This window comes from Chlamydotis macqueenii, chromosome 22 (genome assembly GCF_036417535.1).
Source record: "Chlamydotis macqueenii isolate bChlMac1 chromosome 22, bChlMac1.mat, whole genome shotgun sequence".
NCBI lineage: Eukaryota > Metazoa > Chordata > Aves > Otidiformes > Otididae > Chlamydotis > Chlamydotis macqueenii.
The window spans coordinates 7,916,879-7,939,007 of record NC_141577.1 but is presented as its reverse complement, the minus strand read 5'-3'; the positions used below and the strand labels follow the sequence as shown (position 1 = coordinate 7,939,007).

The 22,129-nt window shown below is 49.1% G+C and overlaps 1 protein-coding gene across 2 annotated transcripts; it reads right to left on the bottom strand.

Annotated features, from left to right (window-relative positions):
* Positions 1–1,930: 1,930 nt before the first annotated feature.
* Positions 1,931–14,474, bottom strand: SRSF4 (serine and arginine rich splicing factor 4). 2 transcript variants are annotated; one of them, XM_086764993.1, is made up of 6 exons: positions 14,327–14,474; positions 7,485–7,627; positions 6,499–6,611; positions 4,532–4,746; positions 3,550–3,633; positions 1,931–3,370 (listed from the first exon to the last, which is right to left on the bottom strand). In XM_086764993.1, the coding sequence occupies exons 1-6, from the start codon at positions 14,431–14,433 to the stop codon at positions 2,587–2,589; spliced, it is 1,446 nt and encodes a 481-aa protein (XP_086621119.1). In that variant the 5' UTR covers positions 14,434–14,474; the 3' UTR covers positions 1,931–2,586. The 2 variants fall into 2 exon arrangements, with proteins under 2 accessions (XP_086621119.1, XP_086621120.1); XM_086764994.1 differs by lacking the exons at positions 7,485–7,627; positions 14,327–14,474 and adding an exon at positions 6,930–7,131.
* Between the last annotated feature and the right edge of the window lie 7,655 nt (positions 14,475–22,129).

Sequence of the window (22,129 nt, the reverse complement as noted above, 5' to 3'; positions counted from 1 at the left end):
CTTGCAGATTTTTTAAAGGCATTTTCAGCTGATTATCCCCTATTAGCTAACATCTTGCCTAGCCTGGTTTGCTTCTGTACTAAGATTAAGCAGCAAAAGGGATTAGAAATGTTATTATGAAAGCCTAAGATGTTAAAGCCCTAAATGTATATAGCTGAAAAAGGCTTTTCCCTCTAAAGAAAATTAAATATCACTTCCACAGAGCTCTCTCATGCTGCTGCAGTAATATGACATTTGGTAAAGTCTGAGCCAGTCACCAGGCTCTGACCTCTCCAACTCCACAGGAATGTTTTTGCATTGAAAGCAACTCTTACGATCTATCGCCCTTTCGTCTTTTTAATAGTGCAAGTCTGAAATGATCAAATTGTACAGAATTACTTGCACCTCTGAAGTGAGCTGTGAGAACTGCTGTCCTAAGTATTGTTCACAGTTTGAATTTTGCTGAAGAAAAGCTTGTGATTAAGCCATAACTAACTTTTTTTTCTTCCCCAGACCAAGTAAGAACTCACAAAATATATTTTACCTTTTATTTTTCAGCAGAGCAGCATGCCGGGGATGTCAGCTCTTCATTCAAAGCCACCCATGCAAGAGAAGAGCTTGTAGAAAATTCAGGTTGAGCTATTTGCTACTGGCCCAAGTCTGAAATCAGGATATTATTCAGAAATATCCACAAAACTCCTGCTGGAACTTGCCTTCCCTCCTGCCTACATCCCCTGGGATCCAGGGACACCCCAGCAGAGCAGCCCCCACCACTCTCAGTGTTTGAAAGCCCAGAGCATCTCAGGGGCATGTCCTGCACTTTTTTTTTTTTTCCCTTTCTTTTATAAAAGTTCCCTTCAAGTACAGGTGTTTTGTTAGGAGGAAAAACTCCTGGAAAATATGCTGAGAAGAGACAAGCTGAGGTTCCAGTCTCAACTTCAAGTTGCTCTGGGTGAAACTAGAGAAGCTGGACTGGGAAAGCGACTGCTAGGGAATTTCTGTTGGACGGCAGAGCCCATCACACCGTGGATTCAGAGCAGATAGGGTTTTGGTGCAGCGGCTCCCTTCCAGGAAACGGCCATACACAAACTGAACCTTCAGCCATGACTGGAAATGCCCAGGCTACAATTCCCCCGCATTTTTGGGGGACATTAAGACAAACACTGGCTGCCGCGCAGTGCCCAGAGCAAAAGCTGGTTCATGCTGTCAAAGTCTGCAACATCCTCATCCCACCTGGGTCAGACCAACGCCTTCCCATTTAGAAAGTCATGCCTCACAACTGAAATCCCAAATGCACCATCAGGATCGTGAAATCAAAGAACCAGCAGTACACAGCGGGGGCAGCCTTGTGTTCTCCTGCTGAGCGTGCTAGACTAGAAAAACACCTGTCAAAGCATCACACTTCTTTCCCCTTCATTTCCCGAGGGCCCCGTTAAGAAAGGCCAGTGGCGTGAAAGAGGAAACAATGGAACTGATGACCTACAGAATAAAGCAAAGAGCAGAAAAGCACGCTTTCCGTGCCAGCCACACTCACCTCCAGCATCAGCTGTACAAGGCGTAAAATATTGTGGGACAAAATGATTTCCGTTGACTTGAGTTGAGTGAGTTAACTGGGTGAAAGATTTTCTTCTTTGTGTTCCAGAGCCGAAGCTCACTACGTTTCATTTAGACAGAGAGTGGAAAAGAGGCGTGCCACCTTCGTCACTGCTGCTGGTTCCTTTTCCTCTATTCTTCTCCTTATTGCAATGTTAAGGCTCCAAACAACACAATAAATATTTCAAGAGAAGTGAGTTACTTTAACTGGATTGTATTCGAGTGTTGTGTCTACATTTAGTATTAAGTGGCTTTCTAAACCAAGAACCCGTTCTCTGCGAGTAACTCCTCTGCAAATTCAACCAATTGACAGAAAACAGTGACAATCACAACACAACTTCATGTAACCACCACCAAATGTCATCAAGCAAAAATAGTCTTTATTCAAATTTCATGGAAACAGGAATCACTGTACTTTGCAAGACAGGGAAAAATAAAATAAAAAAATTTAATATAAAACAAGGATATTGTCACAATACTAGAATATGGACCTATACTTCTTTTCCCTATGGATTACTGCAAGTACCTATTTTTTTTTTCCTTTTGACTGTGCTATTCACAACTTTGTAAGTCAAAAAAATATGAAACAAAAGTAGTATGAAACTTAAGACTTAGCACTTCCACTAAATGGCATACATCAAAGGGCATCAATTCAAGGGCAAAGACTGCTGAAGCCATCATACCTACCTATCAGTCATCATTGCAATCTCACAAAGCCACCACGGTGCAGTGCTTGCTCTCCGCAAGGCTCCTCCTGGAAAACAGGGCAGTTTGGTGCTCTAGGAAGAGTTACATTTAAAGAGAACCTTGCTATAGGACAGAAAATGAGCTGAACAGCCTTGCGCCAGAGAGCATTGCAGGGAGGGAGCACTGCAGCTAACAATGACAGACGTACCATCAGGGTTGTTAAAAATATACAGCATCGACAGGTTTTCTACTTCAATCACTTGTGCTACAACTACTGAACATGTACAAAAGACTTTTCCAACTGCTTCAAGTGTGGTTGCAGCAAGGTTAGGATCTGGAGCGAGACCTCGACCGCGATCGAGAGCGTGACCTAGAAGCAGACCTAGATCTAGACTTGGACCGGGACCTAGGCTTTGAAACAGATTTAGACCTGGAATGAGAATCTGATTTGACATTTGGTTTTGATTTGGAAATTGACCTAGACCTAGAGCGAGACGCCCGACCTGCAGCTGCATCCTCACCCTCACTTTTTGCCTCCTTTTTGTCAGAATCTGATTTTAGATGCTCCTTGTCTTTGGAGGCTGACCTGGACCGCTCATGGCTGTCCTTCCTTTTCTTCTTGCTACTTGGTTTGCTGTCTCTCTTGCTGCGCTTCTTGCTTTTCTCACTCTTGCTGCAGCTCCTGCTTCTACTTCTGCTTTCATCCCTGCTTCTCTTCCTACTTTTCCTTTTATCCTCACTGTGGCTCCTGCTCCTACTGTCATCTCTGCTCTTGCTCCTGTTCCTAGCCTTGCTAATACTCTTCTCCCTGTCTTTGCTTCTACTCTTCTCCTTGCTCCTACTCCTCATGCTCTCCCTCGTCTCTCCCCTGCCCTTACTCCCACTCCTGCTCCTGCTCTTTTCCTTGCTGAGACTCCTGCTCTTTGCTTTCTCATCACTGTTATGGAGACTGCCCTCAGATTTATCTTTAGCTTTGTTTCGGGATTTCTCTGCACTCCTGCTGCGGCTCCTACTTTTATCCTCTTTACTTGGAGTCCTGCTTTTCTCTTTTTGGCCTCTGCTACGGCTCTTGCTTCGACTACGGCTCTTGCTTCTGGAACGGGACACAGACCTGAAACCGCAAAGGCAACAGACAGCTCCGCTTCAGTGCATCTTGGATTTGACTGGCACTTAAATATTGTGCTTAACAGGGGAGGGAAAAGAAAAACAAACAGTGCGCCTACTGCAAATTTAGGATGATGCTTCTCATCTAAGTGGGTAGGCCCCATTTCTTCCACCACAAGGACATACCTGGATCTTGATCTACTCTTGGAGCGACTGCTACTGGCACTGCGGCTCCTGCTCTTATGAGAATGTCTGCTTCGAGAGCGAGACCTGGAACAAAATCAATCAGGTTAATGTTAGCATACACCCACGGAGAGCTTGTGATGCCCTGGTCCCCCGTGGGTGAAAACTCGTGGGATTAAAGCACCTTTCAAGCAGCCGAACGGTGAGAGCATTACACAATAAAGTTACAAAGTGAGTATCCCTCCTCCCCGCTGCTCATCCCCTGCTGCCATGTCTGGAACTGAGCAGAGTTCCTGATCTGGAAGAAAATATGCAACCTTATTTAAGATAAGGAAGCGAGAATGAATTTCCCAGTCAACTCGGAGGTTGAATACAGTCAGACACTGGGATAAAGCTTTGGTTCAGGCTCTGCTTCCATAAGCAAGCTGTTCTATCAATGGTAAAAGTTTGCCTGAGTCTTCTTGTGACAAGTTCTACCCCCAAATGGAAGGGAGAAAATATTTGGTGTTGCATGCTGAAGTGTTTTGGGTTTTTTTTGATCATACAATGAAAGCAGAAAATCTCTAAGGAACAGGGAAGGGATGGGGGTTTCCAAGCTGAGACAGAACTGGTCGTTCTGGTGCTTCTAGCAGAACACAACGTTCAGAGCCGAAGTGTTAACAGCACCTTCTGTTTCACTCTGTATGCACAGCTCCACCTACCACGCAGCCTTCTCCTGCAAGACAGCCAGGACTAGGGGCTTGATGGAGTTGGGGAAGAAGAGCAGGACACTGCCAGGTTTTTAGCTGGCAGATACACACATTCACCAAGGAAGACACCTCCGAACAGAGGCCTCATTTCCCTCGGTTACTTGCAGGTAACTAATACAGCCTCAAAAACTACATTGACTGAGTACTCTGAACACTTCCAAGGTGTTTTGCAACCTGCTGTACACAGATGTAACTGCAGCTAGACTCAGCCTGAGCTACATTATAAAGAGACATACCTCGAATGGCTTCGGCTTCTGGAGTAAGAGCGGCGCCGTCTCGATCCAGGTCTGTCTTCCACTAATCTAATCTTTCTGCCATTTACTTCTGTCCCATCCAGCTTTTCAAGAGCTCTTTTCATGTCAGAATAGGATTTGAACTCAATCACACCTTCATTTTTCCTTCCTTTGTGTGCATCTGCATATGTCACTTCCCCTGCCTGACGCATATAATCCTAGAGGAAGAGGACAGAATAACCATCGCCTCGAATCCAGAGCCAGGCTTCCGGGCTGACCCTGTCCATTTCTGCAACGATGCTCCCTTAGCCTCTTCTGCTCACACGGATGTCAGCAAGGGTTTTAACCACACAGTATTTGCAGTGTTAACGCCACGGTTCCTGAGCAAGCCAAGTAACACCGCTATGATTTCACAGAGTTTGTGTGATCAGAGCCAAGGTGGTGTCAGTAGTTCTGAGCCAAACGATAATTTAAGGTCTCCCATCTCAAGTCTAACATCAAATATGCTCTGGACTATGAAAAGTTGCACATTGCAAAAGCGGTTAAAGAAATAAAACGCTTGCTCTCTAAATCATGTTTTTAAAGGTAACTTGGGAAAGGTGATAAACGTAAAGGTTGAACACCAAGAGGCAAGAAGCTGCAGACAAGCAGACTTCCCTTCATCCTCCACCTAGGTAACATATCTCATTCTGCTGGAAAAACCTCCCCACAAGTAAAAATCAAGTCATTTTCCCACTTCATGCTTCCTGGCATCTCTGTTTCAATTACTAAACACCTCTGTTTATCAGGGAGGGCCACTCTGCCCTCCTCTGAGCAAGCCATCAGACAGGGCCATCTTCCAGCCGCTGTGGATTTTGCTGCAATGGCAACGGGGCACAGAGCTCCGCTTCAGTCTGCTTCCAACCCAGCTACTCCCATCTGAGGTACACTGCAAGGAAAGCTATTCAAAAAAAGCAATGCATCCAGTAAAGGATTAATCATGCCATGCTCTACTTACAATTTTTAATACCGGAAGCACAGACAAGCTATTGATGGTGTGAAGCATTAACAACAAAAGACATTTGAAGAATCTGAGTACGCACCTGAACTAGTGTTGCATATTCAATTACAGATCAGTTTCTACTAAGTCAAAGTTTGTTTAGAACAAATTTTACACATCCTTAAAAGAGAACCATAAAAGAAAGTGTTCCTGTAAGAACAGGTGTGTTTAACCATTGCTGCTAAGTTTGCTAAGGAAACACTACCTCTTTGCACCTACTACTGAAATTCTGCTCCCCCACCCACCACACAGATCATCACGAGTCAACACTTCACCTCCAGCGTCCTTGGAGGTACTGTGGGTTACACAGTGTTACCCAGCACTTCCACTGCCGAGAATCACCTTCCATTCCTTCAGACTTAAGAAAACACTAGCTTTTGGCAGAGGCTTTGCATGGTTGCTTATTCTGGAAGCATCCTTTCCCTGAAATTCTCTTTAAAACAGCTTTACATGGTGTGGACATTCTTAACAGAGACTGTGCAAGAACGATGCTATTGTTTCCAAATAGCTCTAGCACCTTACAAGTTGATGAGTAAAATCCAAAGTGATAAGGGAAAACTCCCCCATCTCTAGCGGATCCTACCACTGGCGTGATTCAAGTCTATTTTGACAGGGCTTAGAGATAAAACAAATCTGCATGTGATGTTGGTCTGTGTTAAGGAAAAAAAGTTATCCTGCCACTGTCCAGTGACACCAGTCTGCAGGTGCAACTCCCAATGTCGCATTGATGATTTCCATATAAAACTTCCATACTGACTTCATGTGCGTATTACTTCTGAAATCTACTTGTATGTACACGAGCACACAGATTTATTAACAAGTCGGAGTCAAGAACACAGGCGTATACCATTTTTCCTTGGTGAAACAGAAGCTAACTTTTTTACCCTTTGTGCTCTTTAATAGAGAGAGGGTAAAGAAAGGGGCCTCATACCTTCAGATCCTGCCAACTGCAGCGGCTTGACAAATTTTCCACAATCAATCTGTATTCTGTACGGGTTGGAGGACCGTACTTATCTCTTCCGCTTCTTCTATAACCATATCCACCTTTAGGAGGTGACAAGCAGACAGCAGTACTTCAACTAGGGAAACGGAGCGCTCGCTCTACATCCCGGACGAAAACTGTTCTGCCCCGTACGTTCGCAAATCCATTAAAAACTCACCCACCCGCCAGTCTCAATTCAATCCCCCCGTATAAAATCTTAAAGACCCAAAGCATTAAAAAAAATTTACTACAAGTACATAATTAAAACAATGCACATTATTATAATCACGCTACAATTAACATGCAATTAAGTTTAAAGTTATTTTTAAAACAGTTTGAAAGAAGAAACGGAATTAAGCCAATTTACTAATGTTACTTACATTGCTTAAAGGCTTTCTGAATATCTGACATGAATAAAGCTTTTCAGGCACCTATTTCAGATTAATCTCATCTCTCTCTAACCCTTGGGATCCTCACCACCCAGGTCTAATGGGAAAAGGTTGCGGTCGTCACATGGCTTCCTTTTTTGGTCAGCCAAGGGCCACAAAGGTCAAAGAGGCACTCATGGAAAGGTACCCAAGGTCAGCAAATGGAACGGGCAGTCATCTTAGCCTCAAAGGACTCTTTCAATTAAAACATTGAGGTCTTTGTTAAATCTATGTTCAACATCACATTGCACATAAACCATTCAAATAGTTAAACGACATGATAATAATAAAAATGGTACAATAAATTGTGTTTATTAATTTATCAATTAAAATAGTTTAATACAGCAAACAAGTTAATAAATATGCAGATCAACAGTTACATTTACAGTTACAGAACACTATTCACAACTTCATATCATTTGCTTTTAAAATTACTTTCTAAAGAAAATGAGCAGAAAATGTTTTATTTGAAATAAGTCACGGATACAAATGCATGTTAGTGCTTACTGCGTCCAGAACCGTAACTGCTGTCACGACGTGGGCCTCTGGCGTGCTCAACAATCACTCTCTCTCCACAAAGATCTTTACCATTTAGCTCATAAACAGCATCATCTGCGTCTCGCAGATCATCAAATTCAACAAAGCCGTACCTAGAGAGAGGGAGAGAAAACAGAATCACTCGGACATCTGTGCTCAGACCCAACTCGCATCCCACCGCGGGTTTCTGCAGAGCCGAATAGCGTGCCTCTGCGTGCTGTCCTCCCGCTGAACATGGGCTGCAACCTCCTGAGGGCTACCTAAGGGTTCAAGGCCATGAGCACGACAGAAACCCACTAAATAAGGTGCTACGCTGCGTTTTTCAACAAATTTGTTCAACAGCAGTGAGGCTGACACGGCATTTGACAGATGTTGCAGTATATGTTCCATGGATTAGGATTTTTCCCAATTTTTAAAGATTCCTGGGTCCATTCCTGGATCTATTGGGAAGTTACCTTAATTCCTACACTTCAAATGGAAACATTCATTCATCTCTGCAAACACAAATGGTCTGTACACCCTGCATAAAGGTCCAACAAGAAAAAAAAATACAAAGGCAGGTCAGGAAAAGGGATTTTGTTTTCATCAGACTCATTTTCCTCTTGACTGTGGACATAAAAGCAACGTGCTCATGCAACAGGACAGATCTTCCATTTGCTGAGATACGTGCAGCTTCCCATGTACTGCTGAGAAAGCGTTTTATGCCCGCTACGTTTCCAATATCCCAGCATTTAAGAAAGCATAGCAAGTCCAAACCTTGTTAAAGGACTTCAGGAAACGCAGCCACAGTAACCAGAACAAGCTTCCCGGGCCAAGGAAGAGTCCACCCGCGGCCAAGAGGCCTTGCAAGGGCAGCACCAGGTACAGGTCCGGAGACCAGCAGACAAAGTTTTGTCTGAAAACCTCTGCGGCAGTAGCCGTGCTCAAGGCTTGGAAATCACGGGCAGACCAAGCACAAGAGGAAGGAAACTGAAAGAATATATACTGCTTAATTTCAACATTTAATTGAACATTTTGGCACGGGTTTCCTATTGCCAAAAAAGTACACAATATAGAGGCAAAGGCTTGCTGACCATGGCTTGCCTGAACAGTTCAGGCCAGTGTTTTCAGTTTAATCTTCAGGGGAGCCTCAGGTGTCGGTGTCAATGCCAGGTGCTGCGAGTGCCTGATCCCTGTTGGCTAGAGACCAGAAAAGACCAAGCACAAGGTTTTTAAACAATTTCTTACGGCTGGTGCTCAGGGACAAGCTGGTGACTTGCTTACTGTTGCAGAGCAAACTCGAGCCTGCCAATTGCTAACCCGACAAGAGTTAAACGGCTGTTTAAAAACCAACGTTGTGCAGATGCTCATTATCCCATCGGGTCAGGGGAAGAGGACAAAAAGCAACGGAGTGCTGTTTATCGAAGTTCAGAGTCTATGTGCAGTTGAAATAACTTCTCCTTCAGTCGCCAGCCAAGACCAGATGCAGGCTCCAGAGCTGAGGATGCTGCTCCCTGTGTGCAACTGGAAGCCTCTCCAAGTGCCGCAGCCAAACATGGAATCCTGAACTCGGGTCTTAACAAGCCACAGGAATTTTCTGTGAGTGCGAGTGTTTTAAATAATCTAGAAGAACAAACTCCAGATACAAAAATGCTGGTCTCCTCTTTTAGGTCACTTCATTTTAAAGGTTTCTCCCTACTTCCCCCAACCATGGTGCTACCAGCAGCTACAGCTCCGCTGCGTGACGGTACCTGTGATAACGAAATCCTTCAGAATGACTCCAGACACTACAAATCGGGTGGCAGCTTTCGCACACAAGTGATGTAGTTTCACAGAAGAAACAAGCGTGATTGGTTTATAACAACTGAAACAATCACAGTCATTATAAAACCATTCAAATTGCAACTTTCTTCCCCTCAATTCCAAAAATAGAGCAAGCAAGCTCAAACGTTCAAAGGAGATCTCACCCTCAAAGCAATTACTTACAAAGTGAAGTGCCTGGCACGCACCAGCGCTTTCAGGACAATAAATGCACAGACTTTTGAAGCTAGAATAAGAGAGGAACATCTGAATTGGATCAGACACAGTAGTGAACTTGTTCTTCACAGAAAGGCACCCAGAAGCTGCCTGGGAGGGTACCTGGTCACCCGTATCACGCCAGACAAGACAGCACCTCCAGCAGTGCCCCACTGCCCAGCGCCAGTAGGCAGACACCAGCTCCTCCACTCAGACTCCCACGGGAATTTAATCTGGGAATACCTAAAATGCAAGTAGCCCTAGAATAAGATATTACTCTGGCGGAAAAGGAAAAAGCAGAAGTTACAAGAAGAAACTTCTATTTTATTAAGACAAACAAGCTCATAGAAACCTTGAGATTACTAGCATTTAAAGAATACTAAAAATCATACCTCACATCGCTCATAAAGGAAAGTAATACTGACCCACCTGTTAAATATGTATAATATTGCACCGTAAGATCTAAAAACACGAATCAAAAACCTTCAGCAGCAGTTTTACACCACGGAAAGCCATGACTGCTGACATAGCCTTAACTACAGCAATCTGAACCTGCTGTGATATGACAGCACTGCAAGTAAATTTTCTTTTAAATGTCTACTGTTACTACTTCATATGTGGCATAAAACTACTTACTAAAAATGTCAATGCAATTTACTTCAGCTAATGTGAAGCTACACCATTTTCTGTTCATGTATGAAAAAAGGAAAAAGCTACAGGAGTACGTTCCTATCCCAAGCAGTTCCAATAGACTGGACCTCCTAGAAGGTGGGGCTTTTTTGTTTTTTAAATCCAAACTGAAAGGAAAAGTGTTATTTTTCTAAAATTGCTTAATACCTGAAACTTCCTCCTCCTCTCAGCTGCTTCCCCACCTGCACGGTTTTTGACACCCGCTGGACCCTCCCAGCCAGCTCCACACCTTCCTCTCCACACCAGCCCACCAGGACCTGCACCAAGCCCAGTTCTGTGGCGTTCCCCACGTGCCATTTTTTTCCCCACTACTCATGAATAGCTGGTGCTGGAGCCCAAAAGTACGATTTCCATGTGCCAAGAAGGACCTCCAAGTTGCTGTCCCTGCCCTTTGCCAACACACGCTAGAAATTCATGAAGTTTAGGTGGGCAGCAATCCACCTGAGCTCAACCTGCGGCTGCAGGGCCCACTCAGCTGCTTTGCAGGTTCCCAACAAAAAGAGACCCGCTCAACTCTCACCTCGCTCTCTCAACAGGTCAAGCTGATGGTTTGGCAGCTTTCTGAATTTCGTATTACACCGCTGCTTCATACAGGAAGATGCGCACAAAATGAGCCCACTGCACCTCATCACTCCTCCAATGTCTCTGGACCACCCAGGTCCAGGCAAGCAGGCATCGACATGAGCAGCCACAGAGGAGAAAACGTGTGAAAAACTGATTCCTGGCTTCAGCTTCGTTTGGAATAAAGAATACAATGTGTCCAGCCCTAAAAAACACCCCTGAAAGTTAACTTGTGGTCCATGCAGGCTGCTCGCTCAAGCCGTACGCTCGCCCGCACCGTGGCCAGGAAGGGGAAAAGCAGGGACGCAGGCAGCGCTCTGCCTGCCAGTCCTCCTGCTCGGACAAGGCTGCAGCCAGGAACATTTGGGCATTATCCAGGAAAAGCATCTTCAGGCTGCTTGAAACAAAACACTCGTTTAAATGAGTCACTGAAGTTACAACCTCAAAAAAATATTTGAATTTCAATACTCGAACCACTTAAATGTAAGATTTGATAGTGATTCTTTTATGTTTCTGCACAAATGACAAACATCACTGAGAATCTCTGGTCTTCCAGCACAACAGAACACCTTAAAGCAAAAGACATTAAAATCTCACCTTATTCACCCTAACATTAGCAAAGAAAAAAATTCACAAAGCCACTGTAATTAAAAACCAATTCATTACATGGTCAGCGTGCCATCACGTAGGTGTACTGCGTATCATTACGGAGTGACACCAGTTTGATTATTTTAATACTAATTGCTCTAATTGAAGTTAACAGGCATTAAATATTTTGGTGAGGAGAGTACAAGGAAACCAAACCACTTCTCTTTGGCCAGCAAATAAAGACTTTGAACCCAGCGAGATGAAAGAACTGATGTTTGAAGCTTTCAGTTTTGATCTGTGTTTCCCAGTCAGCTGGAGAGGCCACATCCCTCTGCCTCGCAGGAATTTTTGAGGATGAAGCTGTGAATTCTCGAAAGCTGGTCAGGGCGAGGCAGGGCTGGTAAATACACAGGCAGAACTATTTTTTAAGCTAGCGAGATTGCAAATTGGTTTCCCCATCAATGAAAGCTTGCAGCTCTTAGAGTTATTACAGCTAGCTTTTAGAAGACAAAACAGCAGGCTGAAAAGTCCCATTTTCTGGTCACTTAGTACATATACTACTGCCAGGCAGAGCTCCGCTCGTCAATGCAGTTCTGAGTACGAAAAAAGATGAAAACTATGAGCATAGAATTAGAAACTGCAACCTGGAACGGAGAACCCTACAGAAACTGGATTTATATTTTCCCATCCTCTCAGGTAAACATTGCCTTAAGCCTTTGAATTGCAAGCTTAAATTACAATTAGCAGCACATGAGACTCAGCCAAGCTTTAGGGCTCCGCTGTATCACGTTGCAGCTTCATCCTCTTGCTTAAGCACTTCAGCTTAACTGCTAAAATACTGAGCAGCTCATCTACCAGCTGAGCATCACAGATAGCCCACAAACTTCCAGAAGAAACTGAAATAATCTCTCAAGCCAAACACTGTGCAGTAATTTTTAAGCGTTTGCTAAGCACTACTACAAATAAGTCGTGGGGAAAGGATCAGAGGGCAAATAAAGCAGAACACGGAGTACCACAAAAGCGCAGCGCAAGGCTATCCCAAGCAGAGAGATGCAAAATCTGATAGCTTGAGTAAATTTTTTGTCAAACTGGAATGTAGCTACGAACCAACAGCAGCCTGTTGAAAGAACTTCAGAATACACAACAGAAAAAGGAATAAAATTGTTGAGTTAATGCTAGAAATACAGACTGGGCTCTATCTAACCCACGGCTGAAGCAATCTGCTACAGAAGCAGCAAGCAGCAAGGTGAATGGCAACTCAGTTACATTATCTTAAGTTTCCTGCGTTCTTTCTGTTATCTGCAACTTTTGAACTCTGTCTCCCCCACGCAAAGTTACAAACATGACTTTGGCTCTGAAATAAAGTGTATCACATACAGAGCACCTGGATTTCAGACACAGGCAGGCTGTGCCCTCCTCCCTTCTATACCTGTTACTGTTCATACTTAAGATGCCAAAAATTCGGGCAGCTCAAGCACACTCACACCACCTCCCCGCAGGCGATTTCTAAATGCTGAGCTGGGATCGCTGGGCTGGTCCTTGGTAGATATTTGTCAATAAAAGCAAGAAGACAAGTCCGTTAACAACATCAGCCACGTAACTTGGCAGTTCTGCACCTGCTAAGAAAGTTTGGCTGGTGTTTTTTTTCCAACACCTACCTATGAAAAAGAAATATTTAATTGGGAGGCTTTAAACAGCAACAGGAAAACCAAAAACGGGACAGGAAAGCCAGTGGGACCGGAAAACAGAGCACTCAAGTATTTCAGGTATGGGCCATCTTCAACACCGCCTGAAGCTGTGGTGGCTAAAACACCGACACGTGCACACTTGTTTGTTTTAATAATGGATTTATTCAACTTATAAACTTGTTATATGTCCACCTACCAGTAAAACCAGGGTTTAAACTTAATGAGCTGGGTTTTTTTTATACTCAAGGGCTAACTTTCACAAGAGAGTCCTCTTCTCTACTTCTAAAGTGACAGGAGTAATTGGCTCTCCTAGCTAATAACAATAAAATTCATATTCCATTCAGTGTTCCTAAGCAAGATTTCAAGTTGGGTTTCCTGTAAAAAGTGAAGACACCAACACTCATGAGGCTTGAAGTGTTGGAGGTGGGAAAAAAAAAAAAACCACCAAAAATAGCAATTTGTTTTATCTTGGAAAAATCCACACTTGAAGGTCTTGGGCAAGTCCTGGGGGAGCAGGATCCAGACCCTGCAGACGCAGGCAGGGGTGGTGGTACGAACCGGCTTCAGCAGGGCTTTTTCAGAGCAGGACACCCCCACCCCGGGCGCTCCGGGAACAGACCTGTGCTGCTGCAAGGGTGCCTGCAAAGCAGGGGGGGCTCTGCCCCCCACAAAGGCTGGGGTTCCAAACAGGGTTTTTTGGGGGGGATAGGGGGGCGGTGGTGTATGTTCCCCCGGGCTCTGGCCTGGCTCACCCTGGGGTGCTCATTCTGGGAGCACAGGGGAGCCCCTCAGGGGACACCGCCGCCAGAGGGGGGCAGGACACAGGTGACACCCCCCCAGCCCCTCAATAACTGAAGCAGAGACCCCAGCGCCCTACCCCTCGTTGCCATGGGAACCCAGGCATCCCGCCCCACCACTCGGGGACCCAACCTTTCTGCGCCCCGCCCCCCCGCCAAGAGGTCCAGGCCTCCTGCCCCCTTCGTTGCCATGGAAACCCAGGCGTCCTGGCCCCCCTTGCTACAGAGGCCCAGGCCTCCTGCCCCCCCCCGTTGCCATGGAAACACAGGCGTCCTCGCTCCCCAATCCCCCCCGGGGGCCCAGGCGTCCCCCTCCCAACTGCCACACAGACCCAGGCGCCCTGTCGCTGTGCCCCTCCCCAGGGGGACCCAGGCGTCCTCTTCCCCTCCTCCCCCGGAGGACCCACGGGCCCTACCCGCCCCTGCCGGCCGCCGCCCGGGGCCGGGCCGGGCCTCGCGGGCGGCAGGAGGGGCCGCGGCGGGCCGCGCTCACCCGTTCTTGAGATCCACCTCCAGGATCTTGCCGTAGCCCTTGAAGAACCGCTCCACGTCCCGCTCCCGCGCCTGGTAGCTGAGCCGGCCGATGTAGACCCGCGGCATCGCGCCCGGCGGGGCCGGGGCGGGGCTGCAACGGCGGCGGGGCGCGCGCGCCGAGGGGCGGGGCCAGGCGGCGGCGCAACGTCGCGGCGCCGCGCGGGGAGGGGAGAAGAGAGGGAGCGATAAGGAGGGGGGAATACGTCACGCGAGGCCACGCCCCTCCCTTCCCACCGCCCGGATCTTAAAGGGGCTACGCCGCTGCGTGTCGGAGAGCGAGGTTGTGGGGCCTAACCTTTCCCGTATGCAGGGCAGGGATGGGGGTCCCGCAAGTGTCAGGGGGCTTGTGGGGTCCCCACTCGCCTGGTACACAGGGCGTGGGTGGGCTCCTCCTTCCCCAGGGGTCTGGGGGCCTGTGGGGTGCCCCCTCCCCATATAGGGGCCTTCCCATGGGTCAGGGGCCTTATGGGGGTCTCCCTTCCCCATGCCCAGCGTGATGGTGGGGGTTCCCCTTCCCGCAGCTCAGGGGGCTTGTGGGGCCCCCCTTCCCCACAGGCACTGCTGGGGTCCCCATGTGCCAAGGCACTTATGGGGTCCCCTCAGGGCAGGGGCTTGTGGGGTGCTCCCTTCCCAACCTGCCAGATTCCAATGGGCTACTCCTTCCGCACGGGCAGGCGGGACGGGGGTCCCTCATCCCCAAACCCTGGGGTGTGTGAGGGTCCCCCCTCCCTGGGGACCCCCCCAGCCCCCGCCACACTGGGCTGCTCCTCATTCCCACCAACGAGAAACGAGGCCCCTTTGCAGACCCCTAAATGCCACTTTGGGGACATATTTTTATCATTTAAGCCGACACATCAGATGCCTCAATCACACCAAACCCCAGCAGAGGCTCTCGGGAACATTTCAGCTTTAGCAGCCACCACCCCCCTAAAAAAAAAACCACCATCACCCCCCAAAAAAATTAATACCATGTATGTGCAATGCTAGCAGCTGGATATCCAACCGCAATCCCGCTCGTTTGACAAGTAGAGTTAAATTTAATTATTTATTCCTTCGTGCCCTGGTGTAGGAGTAAGCACTTGGGAACATTTTGCAAAAGCAAGAGAATTCTCTAAAGCTTCTTAGGTTATATTGACAAGTCAAATAAACAACAGGGATAAAAGCTTTGCATTAATTTTTCTGGTTCATGTCATGCTTAACAGCACTCTTAACGATCTCAACATCATTTTCTTGCTGTTTTCCCCACTGCGTTCGTTGAGGAGGGAAGCACTGGGGCAGGCGATGCTGCCCTGCCTCCAGCACTGTGGGGATAATGAAAATACAAAATATTGGGGGGTTTAATAGGGATGGGAGACGCTGGCGAGGAGTCCATCCAGCTGGCTCCTTGGTTTGCTCTCCTCAAAGGGCTCAGTGCGAGGGCCTGCGAGGGGATAAAATGCCTTCAAGATGTTGGGGCATGTTCAGCTGCTAACACAGGCTGAGCACTTCAGTTCCAAAGCAGCTTGTTCTTCCGAAAGTACACGCAGCTGTGGAGGAGCCCACTCTGACCCTGAGCAACGTCCCTGCCCTGTTGTTTGTCTCCTAGCCCCCCAGGACACAGAAAATGCCCCAAAATGAAAGTATGACCCCTAACTCACCCTTCTCACACCCAAAAGCTGAGCTTTTGGAGAAAGCCTCTGCATTATTTTTTATACAATAAAATATAATTTTTAAATATATAGAATATAATTTATAAATATATATTTATAAAATAATATATAATAAAATATAAAAGAATAATATTTTTTATAACACATAAAATTACCCTGCCGCAGTAATTTTATATATTGGTGTTTTCCATCGCATGTCTAAAGGTTCTGTAGCAAAGGAAAGGAGAGGAGAGGAACCCAACTCAAGTAAGGAGTGGGGTGCCGAGCACCAGTGTATTTCATTTGCAGGATGTGTTTAGGGAACGTTTCTCTTACAACTCATCCTACGGAGCAGAGCAGAGAGCCTGCTGAAAGCTGAGAGCATCCCCTGGGCACACGGAGGGCCGCGGCAGAAGCAGCGCCACTGACACCCCAGAGCGTGCGTTATTCCGTAGCAGAGGGGACGGGCACGTCTGCGCAGGGGGAAGGTGCCCGGGGAAAATCTTCGGGTCGGGGGCACTGCAACGCCCCGGCTGCAGCCTTCTCCGTCCCTCCCTGGGGACCAGCTCCCGGGCAGCGAGGCGCAGCACGGCCCCAGCAGGACACCCCAGCGCAAACATACTGGGATTCACTCTGGGCTCAGAACAGCTCTCCCCGTGACAGGAAAACAGGGCTTTCCAGAAATTTCTTCTGTCTTCCACTTCCTGTTGCTAGGAGACGGGCGCCACGCTGTGACGTCACAGTGAGGTTGGAGCAACGCCGGCGTGGCTGGGACGCTGGAGCAGGCGTCGCTGGGACGTTGCAGCACTCCCCGGGCAGCTGGGGCCACAGCTCTTCATTCTGCTGAGCGGCAGGACCAAGCCTGGCAGCGGGGGAAAGGGCCACAGCTGGAAGTTGCAGCCAAGCTGTGAAATAAGGAGCTAAAATGGAGCTGCCTTCACCAGAGGCATCCTGGGCCTCTGAGCCAGCGGAGCCAGATTGGCGGGTGGCTTCAGCTTCTCCGGGCCGCACAGGAGGTGAGACGGAAGTGTCTTGGGATGCTGCCACTGGACTGCTCCCAGAAGAACTCGCCTGACAAGGTTTGCCTGAGGAATCCTGGCTACCCATCATACGCCATCATTTCTGGAAGCACATCTGTGCCGGCACCAGCCAGTCTTCAGCCAGCCTGTTCCTCCAGGAGCTCTGGAAGATCAGCAGCAGCCATCGCTTCCAGTCCATTTGGTGGGGCGATGATGGAAACTGCATCATCATCACAGAAGAACTCTTCAGGAAGGAAGTGGTGGGGAGGAGAGGAGCCCTGAAGATCTTTGAAAAGCGAGTCCATGAGAGATTTCCTTCTCCAGCTTAATCTCCATGGCTTCCGCAAAATAGAAAGGGATTTGTTCTTATTTGTCTTCACCAAGGAGCTTCAAGAAGTAGCAGCAGCAGGTTCTGCTCCGGGCAAGGTACGTCGGGTCCTCTGCACGTGGAAGAACCCCCAGGATGTCGGGTGGGGAGAGGGCCACGTTCAGAACAAATGAGCAAGGATGGGGATGGGAGCAAATGGCCGGATCTTGTCTCATGGATGGTTTTCAGGAATTCTTGACGCGGGATTTCAGAGGAGCAGAAGTGCTGACAAAACAGGTTTTGGTGATTTCTGCTTACTTTCAACCTGTGAAACGGACACGCAGTCCCATTGTATTGCACCTTTTTGGGGCTCGCTCTGTATCTGACTGCACCAAAAGTTTAAATCTTCCTGGGGCTTCTGCTTAACGCTGACAAGGTACACGTCAGCATCAGCGTTATTCCCGACACGTCCATTCCACGCTGAGGGGCCTGAAAACCAGGAGTGGTTGGCTTTCTCCATCAGTTTTTAGGCTTTTGAAAATCCTTCCCTTCTCTGCTCCCACATGCAGAAAACACAGAGGTGGTTTTTCCTCAACAGAACAACACCACAAGGTTTAAAATGCCCTTTTAGTGTCCCCGTTTGTCTTTCCTGGTGCAAACGCTCAGTTCTCGCATCTCTGTCTGTCTCCTTCTTGCAGTGATAGCACCCAACTCCTCTCCTTCGTGTTTTGTAGCTGCTCTTCTACCACAATCCCTTTTTCAAGAGACATTAGCCCAGCGTCCTCTGGACGTGCCTGCAAAGTGCTGTGGGAAGAAAGCTCCAGCTGCATTCCCGCTGGGCCTCAAGATGAAGGAAGGCCACAAGAGAAGACGACCTGAGGCTCAGCTGGCAGTAGGAGCCCTTTTCATTGCCATAAATGGAGGGAAAATTGTGTCTTCATCTGCATAGGGGCACAAATTTGGGGTACAAAATGCTGGTTTTGGTGCCTGATGGGCACTAACAGGGCAGAAACAGCCCCAGTTCCCTGACAGCGGCCAGCAGCTGGCTGCCCAAGCCCATGTACATCCTGCAGCTGCTTTTCATAGAATCATAGAAATGGTTATGGTTGGAAGGGACCTTCAAAGCCCACCCAGTCCAACCCCCCTGCAAGGAGCAGGGATGTCTCCAACCAGATCAGGTTGCTCAGAGCCCCGGCCAACCTGGCCTGGAATGTTTCCAGGGATGGGGCATCCACCACCTCTCTGGTGTGTTCCACCACCCACAGCGTAAAACATTTCTTCCTAATATCCAATCTGAGTCTGCTTCCTTCTATTTTGAAAATGTTACCCCTTGTCCTGTCACACCAGGCCCTACTGAACAGCCTCTCCCCATCTTTCTTGCAGCCCCCTTTAGGCACTGGAAGGCTGCTCTAAGGTCTCCCCGGAGCTTCCTCTTCTCCAGGCTGAACAGCCCCAGCTCTCTCAGCCTGGCCTCACAGCAGAGGTGCTCCAGCCCTCTCATCATCTGCATGGCCTCCTCTGGACTCGCTTCAACAGGTCCATGTCCTTCTGATGTTGGGGGCTCCAGAACTGGACACAGTGCTGCAGGTGGGGTCTCACCAGGGCAGAGCAGAGGGGCAGAATCACCTCCCTCGACCTGCTGGCCACGCTCCTCTTGATGCAGCCCAGGATGCGGTTGGCCTTCTGGGCTCCAAGGGTGCATTGCTGGCTCATGTTGAGCTTCTCATCCACCAGCACTCCCAAGTCCTTCTCCTCAGGGCTGCTCTCAATCCATTCCCCGCCCAGCCTGGATTTGTGCCTGGGATTGCCATGACCCAGGTGCAGGACCTTGCACTTGGCCTGGTTGAACTTCATGAGGTTGGCACGGGCCCACCTCTCCAGCCTGTCAAGGTTCCTCTGGATGGCATCCCTCCCTTCCAGCGTGTCAACGGCACCACACAGCTTGGTGTCATCGGCGAACTTGCTGAGGGTGCACTCTATCCCACTGTCCATGTCGCCGACAAAGATGTTGAACAGGGCTCGCCCAGCACAGACCCCTGAGGGACGTCACTTGTCACCGGTCTCCACATGGACATTGAGCCGTTGACCACCACTCTCTGAGTGTGGCCATCCAGCCAACTCCTTATCCACCGAGTGGTCCATCCATCAAACCCATGTCTCTCTAGTTTAGAGAGAAGGATGTCATCTGGGAGAGTGTCAAAAGCTTTGCACAAGTCCAGGTAGATGATATCCGTTGCCCGTCCCTTGTCCACCGATGCTGTCACCCTGTCACAGAAGGCCACCAAATTGGTCAGGCATGATCTGCCCTTTGTGCAGCCATGTTGGCTGTCACCAACCACCTCCTTGCTCTCCATGTGCCTTAGCATGGTTTCCAGGAGAATCTGCTCCATGACCTTGCCAGGCACAGAGGTGAGGCTGACCAGCCTGTAGTTGCCTGGGTCTTCCTTGTTCCCTTTTTTAAAAATTGGGGTTATGTTCCCTCTTTTCCAGTCATGGGGGACCTCACCAGACCGCCACGACTTCTCAAATACGACAGTCAGTGGCTTGGCAACTTCATCCGCCAGTTCCCCGAGGACCCGCAGATGCATCTCATTGGGTCCCATGGACTTGTGCACCTTTAGGTTCCTCAGATGATCCCGAATCTGCTCTTCCAGTACAGTGCATGGTTTGTTATCCTCCCAGTCCCTACTTGTGCCTTCCACAGCTTGGGTAGTGGGACAAGATCCCTTATCTGTGAAGACTGAGGCAAAAAAGTCATTGAGTACCTCAGCCTTCTCCATGTCCCGGGTAACCAGGACACCAGTTTCCTTCCAGAGGGGGCCTACATTCTCCTTGGACCTTCTTTTGTCCCTGACATACCTATAGAAGCCTTTCTTCTTGTTTTTGACATCCCTGGCCAGATTAAATTCCATCAGGGCTTTAGCCTTCCTCACCCGATCCCTGGCCACTCGCGAAGCCTCTTTGTAGTCCTCCCAGGCTACCTGTCCCCACTTCCACCCTCTGTAGGCTTCCTTCTTTACTTTCAGTTGGTCCAGGATCTCCTTGCTCATCCACGCCGGCCTCCTGGCCTTTTTGCCCAACTTGTTCTTCGTTGGGATGCACCTCTGCTGAGCTTGGAGGAGGTGCTCCTTGAATACGGTCCTGGGCCCCTCTTACCTCCAGGGCCGCCTGACATGGCACTTGGCCCATCAGGTCGCTGAAGAGGCTGAAGTCTGCCCTCTTGAAGTCTAGGGCTGAGAGCTTGCCATGTAGTTTCCTTGCTGCCCCATGGATCTTGAACTCCACCGTGTCGTGGTCACTGCAGCCAAGGCTGTCCTTCAGTTTCACATCCCTGACCAGTCCCTCCCTGTTGGTGAGCACAAGGTCGAGCATGGCACCCCTCCTTGTTGGCACCCCACCTTGTCGGCTCCTCTATCGCCTGCAGGAGGAAGTTGTCGTCCACGCATTCCAGGAACCTCCTGGACTGCCTGTGCCCTGCCGTGTTGTCTCTCCAACAGATGTCAGGGTGGTTGAAGTCTCCCATGAGGACCAGGGCCTGTGACCGTGAGGCTGCTCCTATCTGCCTATAGAGCACCTCGTCTGCTCTGTCCTCCTGGCCAGGCGGCCTGGAACAGACCCCCACCGTAACGTCCCCTGTCCGTCCCCGTCCTCTAATCTTGACCCATAAGCTGTCAGCTCCTCCTCCATCCCCAGGCGGAGCTCCACGCACTCCAGCCAGTTTCTGACGTAGAGAGCGACACCCCCTCCTCGTCTCCCCTTCCTGTCCTTTCTAAAAAGCCTATACCCCTCCATGCTGACGCTCCAGTCATATGAGTCATCCCACCACGTCTCCGTGATGCCAACGAGGTCGTAGCCCTGCTTGTGTGCAAGCATCTCCAGCTCTTCCTGTTTATTCCCCATGCTGCGTGCGTTGGTATAGAGACACTTCAGCTGGGCCCCCGACAAAGTCGACCTGCTGGCTGGAGCTACAGGGGTTCTGTTGGACCACAGTTTAGGTTTATTTGCACCTACCTGCGATCCTTCCTCAGCTTCTGGACCCTCGGTGCTGGCACTGGCGCCATGCTGACAGCAGTGGGCTGAACTGTGCTCCCCCTCCCCCAGCAACACCAGTTTAAAGCCCTCCGGACGAGCCTGGCAAGTCTTTGTCCAAGCACACTCTTCCCCCTCTTGGTTAGGTGCACGCCATCCGCCCCTCGCAGCCCGGGCTTCTCAAAGCACGCCCCGTGGTCTGGATACCCACAGCCCTGGCTGCAGCACCACTCCCTGAGCCACGAGCTGACCTGCCAGATACGTCTGGCCCTTTCAGGTCCCTGCCCTTCGACCGGGAGGATTGATGAGAATACCACCTGCGCCCCAGAGCCTTTGACTGTTGAACCCAGAGCCCTGAAATCCCTTTTGATGTTTCTCAGGCTGCTGCCGGCTGTGTCGCTGGCCCCCACATGAAACACCAGCAGTGGATAACTGTCTGTGGGCCATATGAGGCTAGGTATTCTCTCGGTGACGCCCCCGATACGAGCCCCCGGGAGACAGCACACCTCCCAAGAGAGCGCATCGGGGTGGCAGATGGGTGCCTCCGTACCTGTCAGGAGGGAGTCACCCACTAACACCACTTGTCTCTTTTTCTTGGTAGCGCTAGTTATTACACGAGCCGGGCGCGCTACCTCGCACGGCTCCCGTGCCTCCCCCGAGGTGCTGGGTCTTACTTCTTCAGTCTGCAGAGCAGCAAAGCGGTTCTGCAGGGGCACCTCGGGGTTCTGGAGAAGCTGCTTTCTCCTGCTGCCCCTTGCCTTTGCAAGCTTCCATTCCTC